The sequence below is a fragment of the Mustela putorius genome, unplaced genomic scaffold (assembly GCF_011764305.1).
Source record: "Mustela putorius furo isolate JIRA1106 unplaced genomic scaffold, ASM1176430v1.1 tig00000813_pilon_pilon_pilon, whole genome shotgun sequence".
NCBI classification, from domain to species: domain Eukaryota; kingdom Metazoa; phylum Chordata; class Mammalia; order Carnivora; family Mustelidae; genus Mustela; species Mustela putorius.
In genome coordinates, this window is record NW_025421485.1 from 10,484,965 (window position 1) to 10,504,118 (window position 19,154).

General features: G+C 57.0%; 1 protein-coding gene across 4 annotated transcripts in view; it reads left to right on the forward strand.

Annotated features, from left to right (window-relative positions):
* EIPR1 (EARP complex and GARP complex interacting protein 1) overlaps window positions 1-19,154 on the forward strand; it is a 123,904-nt gene that overhangs the window by 74,921 nt on the left and 29,829 nt on the right. For all 4 annotated transcript variants that reach the window (XM_045084930.1, XM_045084929.1, XM_004745729.3 and 1 more), the window contains one exon: window positions 13,321-13,477. In XM_045084930.1, the coding sequence (XP_044940865.1) occupies window positions 13,321-13,477 (157 nt within the window). The remainder of the gene's footprint in view (window positions 1-13,320; window positions 13,478-19,154) is intronic.

A 19,154-nucleotide genomic window follows, 5' to 3' on the forward strand; every position in this document is an offset into this window, starting at 1 on the left:
TCAGTCGGTTAAATGTCCGCCTCCTTCCAGCTCAGGTCACGATCTCAGGGTCATGGGGTTGAGCCCTGCGTCAGGCTCTGCACTGAGCGTGGAGTCGCTGGAGATACCGTCTCTCCCTCTGCCTCTGCTCCTCCCCTGTTCACACTCGCTTGCTCTCTCTCGCAAATAAATAAATGAAATTGTTCAAACAGAAAAAGAGGAGAGATCATAAAGACGCCTGGGTGAGGGAGATGTCCCTGCGTTGTCGGGCTGTGAGGCGGAGGCATCAGCCCATGCTCGGGAAGGACCTTGGAGATGGGCACATAGTGAGCGTGCTGTGTCTGCCACGGGTGCTCACTGCCCCTCGCTGTGTCCTGTTGGGATGCTGTCCGTCCCTGACGCCGGGTCCGGGCAGTGTCACTGAGCGGAGTCTCCTGCTTCTGCCTCACCATTCTCACATAAATTATTCCCATATAATGTCGCCTGCGATATCCAGTTTTAGTTTCAGTACATCGAAGAAAGCTCTCAGACACTGTTAAGCTGTCTGACTCCAGAGTCCTTCTAGATTGTGTGGACTGACCACTCCCTCCCCGACCTCTCCCATAGCCTCTGCTTCCCCCTGCACCTCCGGGGCTGCGTGGCAGCGCTGGGCGCCCCCTCACGTCTCCATCTGTACATCCTGGCCACCCTCCGGCCACTTCTTCATACCTCCATTCCGAGGGCCTGATTCTTTTTTTTTTTTTTTTTTAAAGATTTTATTTATTTGACAGAGAGGAATCACAAGTAGACGGAGAGGCAGGCAGAGAGAGAGAGAGGGAAGCAGGCTCCCTGCCAAGCAGAGAGCCCGACGCGGGACTCGATCCCAGGACCCTGAGATCATGACCTGAGCCAAAGGCAGCGGCTTAACCCACTGAGCCACCCAGGTGCCCCCGAGGGCCTGATTCTTCCAGTTGTTCCCAATCTGCTGTAAAATTGCCAATGGAGATGTTTACTTCAACAGTCGTGTTTTATTTCTAGGCATTCTATTTGGTTCTGTTAAAAAACTTCCTGGTGAATTTTGGTGGTCTTTTTCTCTTGATCATTTTTTCTCAGTATTTTAAAGATTCTAGTGTCTGAAGTCATTGGCGTTCGTGCTCGGGGGTTCCCTTTTCTGGCCACTCATGCTCAGACACATGGTTGTCAGTGTGAGTTTTATCTCGTGCCATTGCAAGCGCCTTACTGGGCTGCTCGGAACCTACAGGGATCCTGAGGGACCGGCCCGGGGCGCGTTCTTCCAGGGGGTTAGCGTCACCCGGAGCGTGCCGGGGCTGCCAACGACTGGGGCTTCTTGTTTAATTCTTGCCGAGGATTTCCCCGCCCGGGATACCAGTGGTGCTAAATTCAAATGCAGATTTCTGTGAGAACCAGAGCAGGATAGAGTCTCAAGTAGACTGCTGTGTGCTCAGGGCCATGGCTGAGATAACCATGAGCTCTGGACTCTTTGCCAGTTCATTCTCCTAATGAGAAAGTAGCCCTTCGGGAGTCCAGACTTTTGCAAAGATCCCAGCCCCAATACGCTCCCTTTGGAGGGCCGCGTGCGTGTCTCCTGCACACTGTGTGGCCTGTGGACTCCCAGGGGAGGCAGACACGGAACGGGCAGCTGTAGCTTACGTCACTGGCTTCAACAACAGCTTTAGTGTTTGCTCCTGATCATAGCGATTCACTTTCCTGAAAGTATAACTGTGCATTTAAAAATATAGATGAGTGTCTTATAGAAGCATCATTCTCTTCAAGAGGCTCAGTCGGCTGTACTGTTGGAGTCAGAAGCCGCAGAATCTAGAAAGTGGATAACCGAAAGAAAACGCTGAAAACCTATTGAAAGAGAAAAATAATCTTTTTAAGAAGAAATGTATTTATTTATTTGAGAGCGAGCGCGTGCACAAGCAGGGGGAGCAGTGGAGGGAAGGATCTCCAGCAGGCTCGGTGCTGAGTCCGGAGCTGGACAAGGGCTCAGCCTCACGACCCTGAGGTCACGACTTGAGCTGAAAGCAGGAGTTAGATGCTTAACCAACAGGCCCCCCAGGAGCCCATGAGAGAAATAATCTTAAACCCTCACTTCCTTCCTGGGCTTCGCATGGGGACCTCGCGCTGCCTTGTGGCCGTCACGAGCTCTGTCCTGGGCATCACTGCCGCAGCACAACGCGGACTGTGTCGTCTCCATTCCTGGTCAGCGGGTAACAGCACCGCCTCGCAGAGACTGGGTGAGGTTGTCCGTTGGATCAAGAAGCCACGCCAGGTGTTTCCGAAGGAGCATTTCATACAGCAGTCGGGGCGTTCAGGCCAGAAGGGGCTGCCGGTGGGACACGGTCTTCTCCTCCCGGAAGCGCCTCGCTCCCCGCACGTGGTGATGTTCTGGGAACCGGCACCTGGGGCATGGCGGGGATGGCCGATGTCTGGGTGGTGGACTTCCTGCGAGCCTCCGTTGTGGCCGAGACGCCACCGAGAGCCTTTGTGTGGGGCGGGGAGACTCATGCTCCGCCGCTTCTCAGCCGCCCACCTGTGCGGCTTTGCTTCCTGGCTTTGCTTTTCTCTTCTTGACAAGCCTGATTGCGAGGCCACGGCGGAGGCCTCTGTGCAGATGCTCACGCGGCCGTGTCTCTGCCCACCCGCCCGCCCGGGCAGTGGGTACCGTCGGGCATGTGCTCTCCTTTCAGACACGGCTGCGTAGGGCACCCCTGGCACCCCATGTCTGGGCAGAGCCGTCTGTAAGCCCAGGGCAGGTGCTGCTCCTCTGGGATCGGGGGACTGTCCCCAGAGCAGAGGCAGTGCCGCCGCCGGATTGGGAACCCGCTGGTTTCAGGACCTGCCTGGGCCCGGTTTTGTTTGGAATGCGCAGAATTCCCACTTGATGTTGGCGGTGTCTGTTCTCCTGGCGGCGCGGTGGATCAGATGACACGCGTTCTGTGACGGGCCTGACTTGGCGCTCAGTGTCTGCCTCCAGCGATCAGGGTCCACTCCTGCCCTCCAGGGTCCGGGGGTCCGGGAGCTGGCCTGGAGCTGTTCCCTGGAAGCCGGTGATGGCATGTGTAAGCGGCACTGCTCAGTCGCGGGCTTCCGGGTCTGGCCGGGGACTCCGCCGGGGGGCTTGCCCGAGGCTCTTTGTGGTCATGTTTGTCCTGGACACTGCGAGCACCAGTGGGGCCCCATGCTTGGGCCGACAGCAGAACGTCTCCTAGTTTAAACTCCACTGAGGGTTGAGTCTGACAGGTTGCTGGGCTGGGAACCCATGCTCAGCAGGTCACCTACTACCTCCCAGATTCAAAAAGGCCACCAAAGTTGGGCTTCCTAGTGGTGAAGTCACCCCAACATGGTCCAGATGGCCGGACCCTCAGGAGTGCCACTTGGGGTTCCACAGCCTTCTCCACCCCATGCCCCTGCCTTGCGCTCTCCCTGTGATGCAGCATTTGGATGAGGTCCCCAGGTGCTGTCTGGGTCAGCAGGTGGACCCCAGCTAGCACGGCAGAGAGGGATTTTTGGTATAAGGAATTACTAATAAGGGCAGAAGACTCTTGGACCCTAGGACTCAGTCGGAGACCTGAGGAGGGAAAGTGGAGGGGTGCAGACTGTACTGGAGAAGGCGTGGCTCGGGCTATGGGATATTAGGGGAGGGGGCACACACCGCTGGATATTGGGGGGCCACATGCCTCTGGATGTCGGGGCGCATGTTGCTGGATGTCAGGAGGAGGGGTGCAGGGGAAGGCGTGGCTCAGCCTGCAGCTGTGGCCGTGGAAGTGGGGTGCTGAATTTGACTGGCCGCCCTTGGCATCAGGTGGTCCCAGCAGTCCTAGCAGGGTGTGGTGTGCCCAGGAATGTGGGGAGTGAGACTATGGGTGGGGTGCAGAGGGGCCGTGCAGGGGCCTGGGAACCAGAGCGCCAGCCTGGACGTGAGGTCTCACACCGAGCTGTGTGGGCGGGGAGCCTCAGCACCCGTTCTGTGTCTGCGCGCCTTGGGAAGGTTGTTGCCAGGCCAGGGCGGCGGGTCATGGGGAGACAAGGACCTGGGCCCATTCAGGGGCTGAGCTTCCTGGACACCCTCAGAGTGTGCCGCTCATGGGACCCCATTGCAGCAGAGCCCCGTGGTTTATCACAGAGCAGGGCCCAAAGGGCATCTGCGAGCGGGCGCCCAGCCAGGAAGGGCTGGGGTGCCTGGACTGCAGGCTTTGTGGCTATGTGGTCCCGCTCATAGACGGCCCTGTCCTTCCTTATCACTTTTGAGGCACACATCTTCCTCAGCTCCTGGCCCTACAGACACAGGCAGGGGCAGGATTTGGAGCAAGGTGTGCCCCCTCTGGGCAAGGTTCTGGTGGGGAGCCGTGAGCCCGGTGTAGGTTTGCCAGGGCCGGGACTGTTGTCCCTGCTGCCGGTGGAGCCGGCTGCTGGCGACCCCTCCAGATGGTTCCAGGAGAAAGCCCCCCCTGCCCCCGCCCGGATCTGAGTCTCAGAAGCTGGGGCTGCAGGGTTGTGCGACAGACGGCAGCAGCTGGTGTCCCCGAGGAAGTTTGTCACAAGCCACTGTCGTTCTCCAAGAACTCCGCCTGCTGCACAGGCCCAGCGGGGCCTCTGTGGCTCTGACAGAAGTCAGCGGGCCGCATCTTCCAAGACTTCAGTGGTGACCCGAGCTCTCCATTCCCACTGACGTCGCAGTGCTGCCTTTGGTGACTGTTTGGAGAGGGAGGGGGACGTCCGTCATGCTTCCTGTCATTCCCGGCTCTGCTGTAGGTGGGGTCCTGCCCGTGCCTGCCTGCCCCTTCCCTGGGTGTGCTCAGTAGTCTGGTGACGGCTGCAGGTCGGGCCACCGGCCGTCTGTGAGTTGGACTGGGACCACGAGTCCTCAGGTCTGGCTGTCGGCCAGTGGTACCCACTGGGCTCATCATGGGCTCTGGCAAGTCTGGAGCCTTCCATCCCTTTCCCGTGGGGCCGCCGTCCTAGACCTGGGGAAGGCTTGGAGGACAACCTTGTCTGTATGCAGCAGTGTTAGAGGGTCCCTCCTCAACGAGGCCGGGGTCCCCCTGAGAGCAGGGGCTGTGGTCTGCGGACTGGACCTGTCCAGGGGCGGGGCTCTTCCTGGTGGCTCCAGGCAGGTTTCTGCCCAGGGCCAGGTTGCGCTGGTTACACAGATCGGGGGGACAGATCGGGGATACTGGGTGCCTGGCTGGGTCTCTTCTCCCTTTACCCACTGCCAGAGAGCCATCTGGGTTAACATGCCCTGAGCGGCCTTGGTTCTTGCACCCCCCTGTCTCTGAGGTCCTGGCTGGTGCCCCTCCCCCACCCCTCCTTGTCCTTGTGGTCAGGGAGCTCCTTGCTGCCCCTGCACCAGGCTCAGCTTCTCGGGGTGCAGGAGCCCCACACCCGTGCGGTGAGGGGACGGCCAGATCCTGCTCCCCGCTGTCGTTCTGCCCTCCTGCGCACCAGGGTCTGTGATCTCTACACGGCGTGCCCGAAAGCGTGTGCAAGCCAGGGTCGAAGGCAATTGCAGGCCCAGCCCCAAGCTCTCCTGCCCCAGGGGAATGCTTAGTGGGGCTGGGTAGCTCTTCGTTCATCCTTCTGTGCCTCTGCAGGACGCAGAGAAGGTCGAATTCTAAAAATAGCCCCGGCTTCCAGATTCTGAGTGCACCTGCCCGGAGCCTGGTGGAAGCCCCTCCCCTCCGGCTGGGGATCAGATTATGTCCTGGGCCTGGGCACCGTTAGCCCTTTAGCTGAGCTGGCTGGAGCGGCTATTCAGGCTTACAAAGGCCCTAATCTCCTTTGAATTCCTCTAAGCCTGGACCGGGTAATCCCTTACAGCAAGCGCGCAGTCTGCGGGCGCTGTTGGCAGCCCCAGGCAGGCTCTTCCATTCATTGGCCCCGATTATCTCTTTATCTCATTAAGTGCCTCCAGCTCGTGCGTTCCACGTGAGGAACAGTCAGTGGCGTCCGACTGGCCTTCAGGACACAACTTGGTATTTTTTCCTCCGAAGCCGTGGACTGTAGATGAGGCAGGCCACGGCGTTTCCTGTCTGACTCTGCCACCCGGGGGCGGCCGTTGGACCTCAGTCTCCCGGGTCACAGAACGGGGGGGTGCGGTTCGTTGCGTGTGGCGTGGGCCTTCCCTTCTTACGTGGCTGCGTTCTCTGTGGTTTGCGCCGTGGGCTTGCTTTCTTGTGGATGGTGGGCCTGCCCTTGTGGGGCTTGCGGTCGTTCCGATAGCGACCTGGGCACTACAGGGCCTTCCTGCAGGACACGCGTGGACAGGAGGGAGAAAAGCAGAAGGCCTTGCTGGTTGTTACAGCATTTCCTCCTAAAAATCGGGGTTTCCTTCTTAAAAGCACCTTAGTTTCTTTGACAGCTGCTGGATTTGCGTTGAATGCTCTGTCGAGATGCGTGCAGACATGAAAATCCTCTGAGTTTCAGAACCAGTTTGCATGTCTCAATGGGCAGACTCTGGCGTTTCTTACTTAGTTCTGTTTACCTTCAATTTCAGCTGCTTCTGAGGATTCGGAGAGTTTCTGATGATGCCTACCATGTTCCTTGGACCCAAAGCGCACTGCTTATTCAGATTTTGTACATTTGCGCATTTCTAGGGTGGGTGGTGTTGGCGGGTGCCTGGAGAGCACACGATGTCACTTTGTGGTCTTTCTCGGGGTGATCTAGGGGCTCCGTCTCCTCAAGGAATTCTGGACTCACCCGCGGCCCATCATATTTTCAGAGTAAATTCTGTAACAAAATTTTATAATCTTTCAGAAAATCCAGATAAATTTTCCATATGCTAGAAATTTCCTCAAACTTCTTTCCTTTTATTTATGGATTTTCAGAAAAATGTATGGTTTTCTACATTTTGCAAGCGTAGCTGGTGCGGTTTCTTTCTGTCTGACGCGGACTTGGGCGCCGCCTCGAGTCGCCGTTCTGTCACTGTTGGTCTGCGCAGGGGCAGCCTGCCTCAGGGGCCCCCCACGGCCTCCCCACCCCGTGGAGTGTCCCCAGTTGGGTTGGGCAGCTCCCTTGTTGTCCCGCCCTGGAGAGCCTTCACTCACGCTGCACTCAGGCTCCCTGCACGGTGCCTGCGGAAGAAGGTCCAAATGTGCTGTACCCATAGTGTCCCTGTGCTGTGTGGACGCCACAGTGGGCCACGGTGGTTCTGGAGGCTGCGCTCCTTCTGGCCAGCGTGGCAGCCGCGCTGTAGGAGTGTGCATCTGGGGCTTCTAGAATGGAAACGGTGTGCTCTCTTCTCGCACTGTCTGCCTGGTGGTTTTGTGGCTGTGCCCGTGTCTTGCCTGAGTGAGGCTCCTGACTCGTGTCCAGGCTGCCGGCCTCTTTCCTGGTCAGCGCGTCTTTGACACTGACGCTGGATCGTCTGCTCTTAAGTGTGGAGCTGGGCCTGGTTTTCTTGGCCTTGATGGAGCATGTCCTCTCCCTGCCAGGCCCTGTGCCCTCACTCAGACCCGACAGTCCCCACGCTGCTGTCCAGAGCAGACCCTCTCCAGCCCTCCGCTCGTCTCCATGCCCTTCCTGGTCCGTCCTGCAGGGCGTCAGACCTCACTTCTTACGGCTTTCATTCATTGTACCGCGTCCCAAATTGAACTCTTGGCCTTTCTCGACCCTCCAAAGCCACTGGGCTCTTAACCCCACCTGCGGACTGCCTATGTCCACTTCCACGTGCCCCAAGTCCCCCTGGGGCTGTGGCCAACTCACCCGCTCCGTATGGGAGGCGCGCTCCTCCCTGCCGCACCTGACCCGACCTCTCTCAAGGCACCTGCCCACCTTGTGCTCGTGTTACTTCAGCCTTCCAGTACGATTGGCGTCCTTGTGGGCAGTGTCTGATGCTCACCCAACTCTGTCTTCTCATCTCCAAAGGGGGGCAAGTACAGGCACAGAGAATTATAGCTAGAGGCCAGATGGTTTTAGAAGTCACTTATTGCCACCTAGCAAACACCCACAAAATCTCAGTGGCATGTTGGCCGTTGTCACTTGTGGCTTGAAGGTATTCCTGCTCTGTCCCTGAGAAGAGCTCCTCCCAACCCCCAGGGGAATTAGGACCTTTGATCCTGTGTGGCCCAAGTTAGGAGCACAGGAAGCACAAGGGACTTTTGGGTCCTAGGGGAAGAGCAGGTGGGCTCAGCCCTGCTCTCGCTCCTGGTTCCCAGGGCTGTGGGTTCTCGTATTAGGGACATGCCACCATGCAGAAAAACCCAGATCCCAGGCCCGCAGCTTCTTGTGTTGGGACACAGTGTCATGTAGAAGTACCCATTCCCCAGGCCCGTGTGTTCTTGTGTTGGGGACGCAGAACCACATAGCAGGAGTCTGTGGAGTTGTCCCGTGCCTTGTGGTCCTGCTTAACTGTGTCCTGGCGGGTATGATGGCGCTCTGTAATGAGTGACGCTTGGTCCCTTCGTGCCCCCTGGTCCACCTGGGAGGGCCCAGAAGCATGGCTAGAGCAGTGTTTTAAAAAGCATGTCATTCTCTGGAACCCTGACATTCTTCCCAGGAAGCCCCTGCTGTCCCCTTTCTGTCACTGACAACTGCCACCCCAGCATGTCCTCCAGATTGTGTGAGCCCTCTAGCCCTTACTCCCGTGCGGCCGGCAGCTCGCCGTGTTGCCAAGCACCTGGACTGGCCTGGGGTGTCCCCAGATGCAGAGCGTGTCGGCTCCAGGGTAAGGAGGCCCTCAGGAAGTGTGCCGCTTCCTTTTGGATGTCGGGTGCAGCGGACCTCAAACCTCGCCCGGTTGTCAGGTCCTGCAGCTCTGCGGGCTATCTCCCACCCGCTGGCCGGGGTCTGCTGCACGCAGTGTGAGGCCATCACTGTCAGGGCTCGGGCTCAATTTTGCAGGGTGTCCAGATGTCTTTGGAGCAGGCTGTGACAGCAAGTAGGGGTGCTCACGGTTCTGCAGCAAAACCACGTGAAGAGCTTCTCTCCCAGAAGCGTGGATAGCTTCAGTCGCTTGTCTTCATGGGGTGGGAAGGAAGGGGTTTGGAGGCCAGTGTCCGCGCGGCACGTACCCAAGGCTGGTGAGCTCCTCAGTTCGGCGCTGCAGCTGGGAGCAGGTGCTCCTTTGAGCAGGGAGTGGCCCGCAGACCCTCCGCGGGACCCACTGACTTGGTGCTGAGGCCAGCTGGCCAGTTCAACAAGGCCCTTCCGTGCTCTCGATCCTTGACGTAGATGCGTCTCCACGGCCTGTGATGGGGTGGGGCATCAGCGTCCGCCCTGTTTTACACCCTCGCGGACTGTGGACGTGAGCCCTGGCCGGGTCCGCAGACCCAGGAGACCTGTTGTGACCAGGCTGTGTCCGGGACTTTGTTTATTTCCCGGCCCCCTAGGTCCCCACCCTAACAGGGGACAGGACACTTTGGGTCTCAGACCTTGTGTTCAGTAGGCCTCGAACTTGGGTACTACCCTTTGCCCGCTGTGTGGCCACCACCAAGGGGCAGCAGGCCTTGGGTGCACCCTGGGCTAATCATCAGGAAGGCACTTGCCCTGGCACTACGGGTTCCTCATTCCTGGGGATTTGGCCACATTTTCTGTCAGTGGGTTTTAGGTCTGAAGTCTGGTCTGGTCTGGGTGAGGAGTCATGACGTTTAAGGCAGTGACTTCCCTTAGCCTCCTGCTCCTCCATTGCTGTGTCCTCGGAATGGGTGTGTATGTGTGTATGCACGCATTAGGCAGGCTGTGCTCTGGTGAGAGACCATCTGTTTTGCTCCTAGGAATGCTGTCTCTTGTTATCTGTCACCACAACTCGGCCAGTTGGCCTCCCTTGGCTGGCGTGCTGCCTTGTTGGTCATTATGATAATTGCTACCCCTGACTTCTGGCAGTCACATACCATCTCCAGGCCACTATTGCTGTGGGGCCAGGTTTCGCTGCCGAAATCAGGAGTGGCCACAATGCTCGTTATCAACAAGTCACACTTTGTGACAGTCTCAGCACTAAGAGTGGAATCATTGGGTTACCTGGTAACTGAATTGTCCACTGCCAAGTGTTGTCCGTAGTGTGCTGTGTTACACTGTGTCCAGTGATCTGCGACAGACCCGTTGTTCTATGTCTTTGCCAATACTTGGTATTGTTGATCTTTTGAGAATTAAATTTTAGCCATTCCGGTAGGTGTGTAGTGTATCTCATTTTGGTTTTATTTTGCCTTCTACAGTTACAATTGATGTTGAACATCCTTTCTGGTGCTTGCTGACCATTCATGTTTTCTTCTGTGAAGTGTCAGATTCAGTCTTCTGCCATTTTTTAAAAAATTGGGTTATTTGTGTTATTAAATTGTAAGAGTTATTTGTATATTCTGGATATAAGCCCTCTCTCAGGTATATGTATTATGAATATTTTCTTCCAGTTTTGCTTTATTTTTTCTTTAAAAATTATTTAATTAATTTATTTATTTGAGAGAGAGAGAGAGAGAAAGAGAAAGAGAGAGAATGAGGTGGGGAGAGCAGCAGAGGGAGAGGGAGAAGCAGAGTCCCTACTGAGCAGGGAGCCCGACCTGGGACTCCATCCCAGGGCCCTGGGATCATGACCTGAGCTGAAGGCAGATGCTTAACTAACTGAGCCACCGAGGTAGCCGTTGTTTCATTTGTTCCCCATCATTCTTTCCAAGTATTTAATTTTGTGAAGTTCAGTGTCTTTTGGTAGATAGAAGCTCTTAATTTTAATCTGGTCTTTGTTACCAGTCTTTTCTGTTATGATTAGTATTTTTTTCTGCCCAGTTTAAGAAATCTTTGCTTATCCTAAGGTTGTGAGGATATTCTACTGTGGATTAGTTTGTCTCTTACATTTTGGTCTTTAGTCTGTTTGGGGTTGGTCTTTGTGTATGTTATGAGATATGAATATACAACTAACGTAGCATCTTTTCCTGAACAGACCTGCACTCCAGCACAGCAGCATTTTTGTTATAAGTCAGCTGGCTGTCCTTGGAAGGTCTGTTTCTAGGTTGCATGTTCTTTCTCTGGTCCCCTCACCCATGTGCCGACACCAGAGTCGTCGCAGACTGGTGAGCCAGCCGATTCCGATCTTCTCCATGATGGCTCCGTCGACTGTGCGGGCAGTTCACATCTCTGTGTAAATGTAGAACCTCAGGAGCGGGTTGTTGGCTTCTATCCAAAAGCTTTTGGAACTTGAAGATTCCTGGATGCTTTACAGCAGTGAAGGTGTCTATGGACATGGTATACCCTCCATGTGCAGGCCTTGACTTCCTCTTAGCCATGGTTTTCGTTCTGCCCCATACACATCTTGCACCTCTGTAGTTTGAGATTTATAGGATATTTGGTTTTTTCATGTGACTTAATATTTTTTAAAAATTTCTAAATTTTTGTTGCTAATCTATAGATATCCAGTTAATTTTTATATATCACCTTGGTGTTCAGCAATTTTGCTAAATTCCCTGTTTTGTTTCTAACAGTAGAGTGCAGATTGTCTTAAGTTTTCTACCTACATTGTTATTAACAAGTAGTGGTGTTTTGATCTCTTCTTCTCCTGGTCTTAAACCTTTGCTTTTCCTCGCCATATGAAGTAGTCAGGGCGTCTAGTATGGTGTTAGCTAGCAGCCACGGTACAAAGCATTCTTATCTAATTACTCTTCTCGAGGGAAAAGCATTTAATGTCTCACCCCCAACTGCTCTGTGTGCTGGGTGAGCAAGCAGTTCTCGGGACAGGCTGCCCTTGCTGACACCTGAGCAGAGTTGCCCAGAGGAGGACTTTGGTCTGTGAGGACTCTGCTGCAGACAGGCTGTGCGCACCTCCCGCATGGAAGCTGTGCCCAGTTCTCACCTGGTGGCTCCGTCCCTGTGCAGCTTACACAGTTCTTTTCCCCGGCATTGAGGGTGACTCGTATCATCTGTGCCATACGGGGTGGATGTTGCAGACTTCATTTCTTTCTGCCCCAGCGCTGCCAGCCCTCTCTGAAGGTGGAAATCCTCATATTTTAAGAGTGATGCTACGGCCTCACAGGCTCTGCAGCAACACTGGGTGCCTGGAAGTTTCCGCAGGAAAATCCGTCTCTCTTGTAGAAAAGCCAGGGCGTGCCGCATTTCCCGGGGTAAAATGGGAAGGCTGACATGGTGTGTATACATACGGCTCAGCAAGCGGCATGTGAGATGAGCGCCGAGATTGGGGTCTGAGAGCCCTGGCAGAAAGCCTGCCCACCCCCCGTCCTCTGACTGTGGGTGACGGTGGTCATTAGCCGACCCGTGAAGCCAGGTGTCTGCCTGGCTGGTGTTTGGGTGGAAGGACCACAGAGCTGAGACATGGGACACTCCCGGTGTGGGGGCGGCCCTGCCGTGTTCTCATTTCACGTGGGAAACACGCGCAGTGTCCTCTCTGTTCCGCGTCCCCTCACGGCGCTCCCCCGACGTCGCTCTGACGAAGAGCAGGGACGTCTTCCTCGTTCCGCCGTCACGTACTAAAGGCCTTCAGAAGGGAAGGTGTGCAGCACATGGGCAGTTTGGACCTAAGTGGAAAGCACATTGGACAGGATTTGTATTCAGGAATTTATGATTACACGTTTATCACATAATGTTACGTCTTTTTTTTTGTTCTCTCTTTTTTGTCTTACTGAAATGTCGTGTACAGGGGCAGAGACCTGGCTCCTGGCATGTTCCCTAAAGCCAGGTATCCCTGGTCTTTCTTACCTAAGCTTAGTTTCCTCATCCACGTGGTGACATTTCAAAGTGTTCTGCAAATTCCGATCCCTGGGGCACCTTGAAAACCAAGCGTCAGGACTCCAGGAGGCGGGCAGTGAGCAGCCACCATCGGCTGGGGGAGACCCTGTGTCCATGGGTGCCTTCGGGTGCTGGGCTGTGCTCCTCCTGGAGAACCAGGCCGCGGCAGGACAACACTGTGTGCGCGTCCATGTGGGGCTCCCACGCGCTCTCGCCTTAGCACCCTGGGCTCCGGTGGCACCCCTGTGGGTGTTGGGTTCCCGCAGCTGGGGCTGTCCTGCAGCTGTGCCCACCGTGGCCCCAAGCTGCACTCGGTGTTTGTGTCCGCCGCACACCCACCCCCACCTTTTGCTCCCTGTGTTGAAAATCCATGGAGGAAGGACCGAAGGCAATCGATTTTGAAGAAAATTAAATTTTCTTCTCAACAGAATGATGGTTTTGCCACGAGGCAGCAGGGGTGAGGTGGCTGCCGGCGGGGAGCAGTGGCTGTTCCGCTGGCGAGCAGGGTCTGAGCCCCTCGCTCCGCTGGCTCTCTGCGGCCTGTGGGTGTGAATATTTTACGGAGCGGACCTGCCCTGTGTCTGCGGCGGGGTGGGTGTGCGGCGCCGCGGACACTGTGGTTGTGCGCCGTGGCCGTGCACCGCGCTCTGCTGACATGACCCTCTGTTGCTTCAGCTTCAGACAGCAAAGTCCTGACGTGTGCGGCCGTGTGGAGGATGCCGAAGGAGCTGGAGCCCGGCGGCCACGAGTCCCCCGACGATTCCACAAGCCCTGCGCACACGCTGGAGCTGCTCTGTCACCTCGACAACACGGCTCACGGCAGCATGGCCTGGTAGGGCTCTGCGCGTTTCACTTGCCCACAGCAAGCCTGGAGCTTGGGCCGCGTGCACACACCCGGTCCTGGGGCCATGGCTCCTGCTCGGGGCCCTGCTTTCTTGTGAAGACATGCTGTGGATGGTCGGCTCTCTCTCTCTCTCTCTCTCTCTCTCCCTTCCTTCCTTCTCAGTCCCAGCTGTCCTCCAGATTCGATGCGTAACGGGAAGCCTGTTGCCGACGCCGTGAAGGCGCGTGTGTGCTGGTGTCCCTTCTGTATAAATCCCTGCTGCCGGGCACCTGCCAGGATGAGGGTGAGGTCGGGCGCTGGAGAGCACTTAAATGTTCTGTTGCTTTATAGCTTCGTGGATGCACTTCTGTTCAGCAGCCCTCAGTGTAATTAGTGGATGTGTACTTTGGGCTGAAGGTTCATAATTTCTTCTTCTGTAGCGTGAATGAGGGTGCGGTGCCCCCGAGCCCTCCGCATCTTTATCCTGCGTCTCCTCCACATGCCACGAGCAGCGCTGGGATGGAGGTGCCGCCAGCGCCCAGCAGGCCCCCGGCCTGTCGCTGCCCGCATGCTGTGGCCAAGGCGCAGCGGTGCTTACCTGGCTTGGCTCCATGCCTGGGGGGCCTCCTCAGCCCTGGAGCCGCTGCAGATTCCAAAGGCCGAGCTTTCTAGAAGGGACTGTGGGTGCATAGCATCGGTACAGGTGTTTACAACAGTACTTACTATTTTACTCAGTGTAGTAACACTTCTGCGTGCACACTCAGGTGTGCATGTGTGAGAAAGAGCTCTGTGTGTCAGCTTCTGTTTGGACCAAATCTATAATTAAGTAAGTTTAATCCAACACCTATTTATTAAGCACCTGCTGCACACACCTCCCAGGCTCTGGGGACACCAAGGTCATGGGTCGGGGACCCGGCCTGCAGGAGCCATGCGCGATCCCCCAGGGGAGACCCGCAGCGTGAACGTCGAAGCAGCACAGGGCAGGCTGTGGCGTGCCCTGCGATCGTCAGGAGCTCTGGGCTGTGGGTCCCCCGAGGAAAGAGTCATTAATTTTTACTAGTGAAATAGAAGAGGGGCTTGCTCAGGAGCCACCCTGCAGAGCTGGGACCGATGCGGTGTCTCAGCGGCAGTGGGTTTCGGGTGGCAGCGGGAGCAGGGCTGGGGTCGGCGCCGTCTGCGGACGTCCTTTGTGTCCTCGGTGGTGGGCGGTGTGCCGGATCTCGGTTCCTTCCCCTCCCAGAGGCATCATCTGCAGGAAAAGGAGACGCACAGGAGCCCTGCCCCCTCACGAGGGGCTGCGAGAGTGCAGAGCAAGTCTGGAACGTGTGCAGACACACACGCGTGTGCGTTTGAGTGCAGCGTGTATGTGAGTGGTGCGGGAGCAGGGTAGACACCGAGCAGGCAGCAGCGCCCGTGGGGAGGTCAGTGTGTGCAGATGGCCTCAGTGCCGCTGGTGAGTAAACCGAGGCGTGGAGCTCAGGGGAGCAGGGGTGCTGGTCGGCTGCCCCAACTCGCACCTGTGTTCAGATAGCCCGTGCCGTGTCCATCAGAGGAGGGGCGCCCCGTCTCTGGGTTCTTGTCAGGAAATGAATGTCACTGAGATGTTCAGTCTCGCTTGCACTCCCCTGATCCCGGGCCCATCCTCACACCCCAGTGACCACACACTCGGTGGTCACACCCGTGGTCGCACCCCCGTGACCATAGTCCCATCCTCACACCCGGTGACACACTTTTGGTGATCACATGCCAGTGGTCAACCCCTGGTGATCACACCCCCTGTGGTTGCATCCCTGCGATGACACCCCGTGATCACACTGCCGTGACTGCACCCCTGCAACGACACCGCCGTATCACACCGCGGCTCACACCCCCTACGACTGCGCCCCTGTGAAAGGGGAACTTGTTAGGAAGGACCCGTTGATACGTAAGCGCATCCGGGGAAACGGTCTTCCTGACTTTCACACTGGAAGGGCGCCCTCTTCTGAACTCGCTGCTACTGTTCGAAGCGTTTCTTGCATCCTTGTGTTACCCCTTACGTCACTGTACGTGTTTGCTGGTGTAAGGGGGAGAGGGAGCTGTGATCCACCGTAGCTGCAGGAACAACCCAGATAGACCCTGTGTGCTGTCACCCGTCTCCCCCAGTGGTGACACGGTATAACCCTCCGCTCTGTCACCGCTGGGGATGGGGTGTTGACAGGACCTGCCGCCGGTGCATAGTGAGTTCTCTGCCGTGTCACCCTGTGTGTCTGTTGCTGCAGCCAGCACCGTACTCAACACACAGACCCGGGAGCCCTCCTGCTGCCTGTTTACGGTCGCAGCCCAGTCCTCCCGTTGCTCTGTCCTGGATCCCCGACAAGCCTGGGTCTGTGCTCCTTCCTGCAGATTTGTCCTTTTGAAAAGCTTCTGTGAATGGAATTGTGCACTCTGGAGGCTTTGACTGTGGCTTCGTGCACGCACTGTGATTCCTGGGGTTCCTACCTGTTGTCCCCTGTGTCCGGCAGTTGCTCATCCCTTTATTCTGAGTAGTAGTCCGTGGGACCACGGTTTGTGTGACCATTTGCCTAGTGAAGGACAGCTGGGCTTCCCCCGGGCTTTGGACATCCTGATCAGGCTGCTCTGACAGGAATGGACAGGGGCTCACATGATCACGGCTTTCATCTCTCCCGGCCGAGTGACCGTGTGTGCAGTTCGCGGGGCACCTGTAGGTGTGTTTTGGACAAACTGCCGGAGCCTCCTTTGGAGTGACTGTGTTTGATGTCCCCGCCAGCAACATATGAGGACCCAGTCTCTGCACCCTCATTGGCCTTTGGGACTGTCATGTGTGGTTCTTTTCAAGTGTCTTCAGCGACGTCTTATTACCAGGTAGGGAGTTTGGCTTTTGGCAATTGAGCTGTGGTGAGCACATGAAGGAGAAGGTGCTGTTTGTGGTCGAACTTGAGGCGACTGGGTAGTTGAGTCTGCTTTCCTTTCCTATTTAGACTCGGGACTGAAGCGGCGCCAAGAGAGGGCTCCCAGACACATGCCGGGCATTGGCCCTGCTGCTGCTAAGAACAGCACGCAGCCCAGTCTGCGGGCTTGACCCTGTGCCCCAGAGGGCACCGTGCGGGCTCGTGTCCTCAGTGCCACTCGCCTTCTGTTTGCCCTGGAGCAGCTGGGCCCCAGCACAGGTGGGCCCACACCCCCGTCCCAGTCCTCCAACACGCAGCAGGGAGCAGTGCCCGCAGCCCACCCACCACTGAAGATTCTCGAAGGTCTCCTGACTGTGTTTGGTTTCAGCTCCCACCCATGGAGGCAGACAGAGTGCTGGCTGGGGGGCCGCACGCCCCGTCTCTTGTGCTCACCTGCCCTGGGGCTGCATCGGGTTACTGACGGGGAAGTCCCCCTTTTCTCAATGGTAGGTGAAGATTCCCGAAAAGGAGGAAACACTTCATAGTTGTAATCGTGAGCTACCGTGGCTCCGTACAGGGTCTCTGTGGAGTGTGGCCCCTCCCTACTCATTAGGGTACATTATACAGACGAGCCAACCGTCTGTTCTCTTCCTTTCTCGGGTCCACAGTGTCGGCGGGCAAGTCCCAAGCTGTGCCTAGAGGGGTTGCCCCGTAGCTTCTGGTGTGGATTAACAAGCCACCGGCTTTGTGGTGCGGTGTTCCCTCTTCGGAGAGGACCTTTCTAAAATAGTCGCTGTTCCACGCCCACCCACATATTCTTGTCCCCGCGCCCAGCTCTACTCCTGTGACGTCGTGACCATGCTGGGCGCCCTCAGCACCAAGGACAGCGCCAGCCGCAGGCCTCTGCCTCGTGAGGGGGCCGTGACCAGGAGCCCTCCTGAGGTTTGCAGACACTGCCTCCTCCCCACGGGGTCCTCTAAGGCAGGGACTATGGCGGAGCCGGTAACCGCCCTCTGGAAGGCAGGAGCACGCATCCAGCCTTTCTACGCAGTGGAGTCATTGGGATTCTGAGCCAGGCAGGCCGACCCCGGGACACCACACGTCGCCCAGAATCGCCTCCCTGCTGAGTGAATGAGCGAAAGGAGCCACTTGGGGTCGTCACACTGCGATTTGGAAGTTGTTTCTGTTGCTGGGAGTGTAAATACATCTTCACCAGAATAAGTTCTGAGAACGTCCACACGTCTTCCAGCTAGTCCTTCGTGGACAAGTGTCGGTAAGTTGTGCTTTCCAGGGAATTCCTCATTTTGCAAGGAATAAAGCCCCCTTCATTTCTCGCGCACTTTCTCCCTTCCCCTGTGGTTTGTTCCTGCCGCCAGTGTGCGGTGAGTGTGGGAGAACTTGACGCTGTCCCCGTGGGCACGTGCCTCCTTCCTTCCGGTGAGCACTCCAGCTCCACACTCGCCGGGGCCGCCGTGTCCCACACTGAGTGGCACACACCTGTTCCTCAGTGGGCCAGTCAATAGCTCATAGCCTTCTTCCTCTCTGCCTGTTGCTGGGAGGGAGTGGCACCGCATCCCACCTCGCCTGGAACTCTGGAGTGCCCCCGCGCTGCGGTCAGTGCAGCCCACAGCCAAGGGAAGGCCCTTGGGGATGCTTTGACCAAATTGTGAAGTCTTCCGCATCTTCCCTGTATCTCGCCCCATTATACTTCAGGCTGTGTGTGTCAGCTGCCTTGTGTTTTTCTGGCGTGGGATGAGACCTACATAACTCAGTAAAATGAATAAAATCCCACCTTACTGTGGTAAGAAACGAGGTGGAAGAGTGAGTCTCCTGCCGTGCGTGCTGTTGGCCCTTCTTCCCTTCCCGGGGTGGGTAATTGGGGGGGGGACTCTTCACAGCTGCCCCTGGGTGTGTGCATGTGTGTGCGCGTTTATGCGTGTGTGTGCGTGTATGTGTGTTTGCGCGCGCGCGCGTGTGTGCGGGTGTGTGGTCATTCTTCCCTGAGTCAGCGACTAGACCTGCAGTGCAGGGCCTTCGTCCGCAAACGCAGCATGGACGTCGGTAGTGGAGTGACGGCAGCCCTAGCACGTCCTCCTGGGCCTCCTGTCCTGTTCTCACCGGCGGGAGCCCTGGCAGTGGGGAGGAGCAGGGAGTTCCCGCGTGTGGGCCCACTGGGCCCCTGTGAGCGGTCGTCTGCCCTGCAGCGTCATTGCTGTTGGCTCGGGGGCTGGTGAGCCATGCGGGTCCTCCCGGGCTTCTCCACCTGCTCTCGGTCATGGTGAGCCCCTCACGCCCCCGCTGCTGAGGAGTTAAGCATCCTAGCTACGATCGACACTGCCTGCCTGTGAGTGGAAGCCCCATAAAGCAGTGGAAGCTCTGGTGTGGTCCTGGCTCTAGTGTGCTCCGGCTCCCGGGGGTACGTCCGGAGTAGTCATGCCGTCACCTGCTTTCACGGACCACGAAAATCTCCTTTAAAGGAGACGGCACTAAACTTAGTAACCAGCCACTTTCCAGGGCTGGGAGGGAAAGGAATGACATTCCCGCACCCCTCGAGTTCTGACAGGTGGACGGGAGGGAGCGTCCCTGCACTGCCGAGTGCGCTTGATAGCCACAGGGTGACCGGCTGACCTCCACTCCCCGAGCCGGCTCTCTGCCAAGTGCAGGTGGAGGTAAGCATCCCGCGGAAAGGCCAGGCAGGCTGAGCCCGGTGGGCGTGCGCACTCCCATCAGGAGGAGGAGGGGGGTGTGAGCCGTGCTGTTGAGACAGGAGGGGAGCAGAGGAAGAGCCGTGTGTGAAG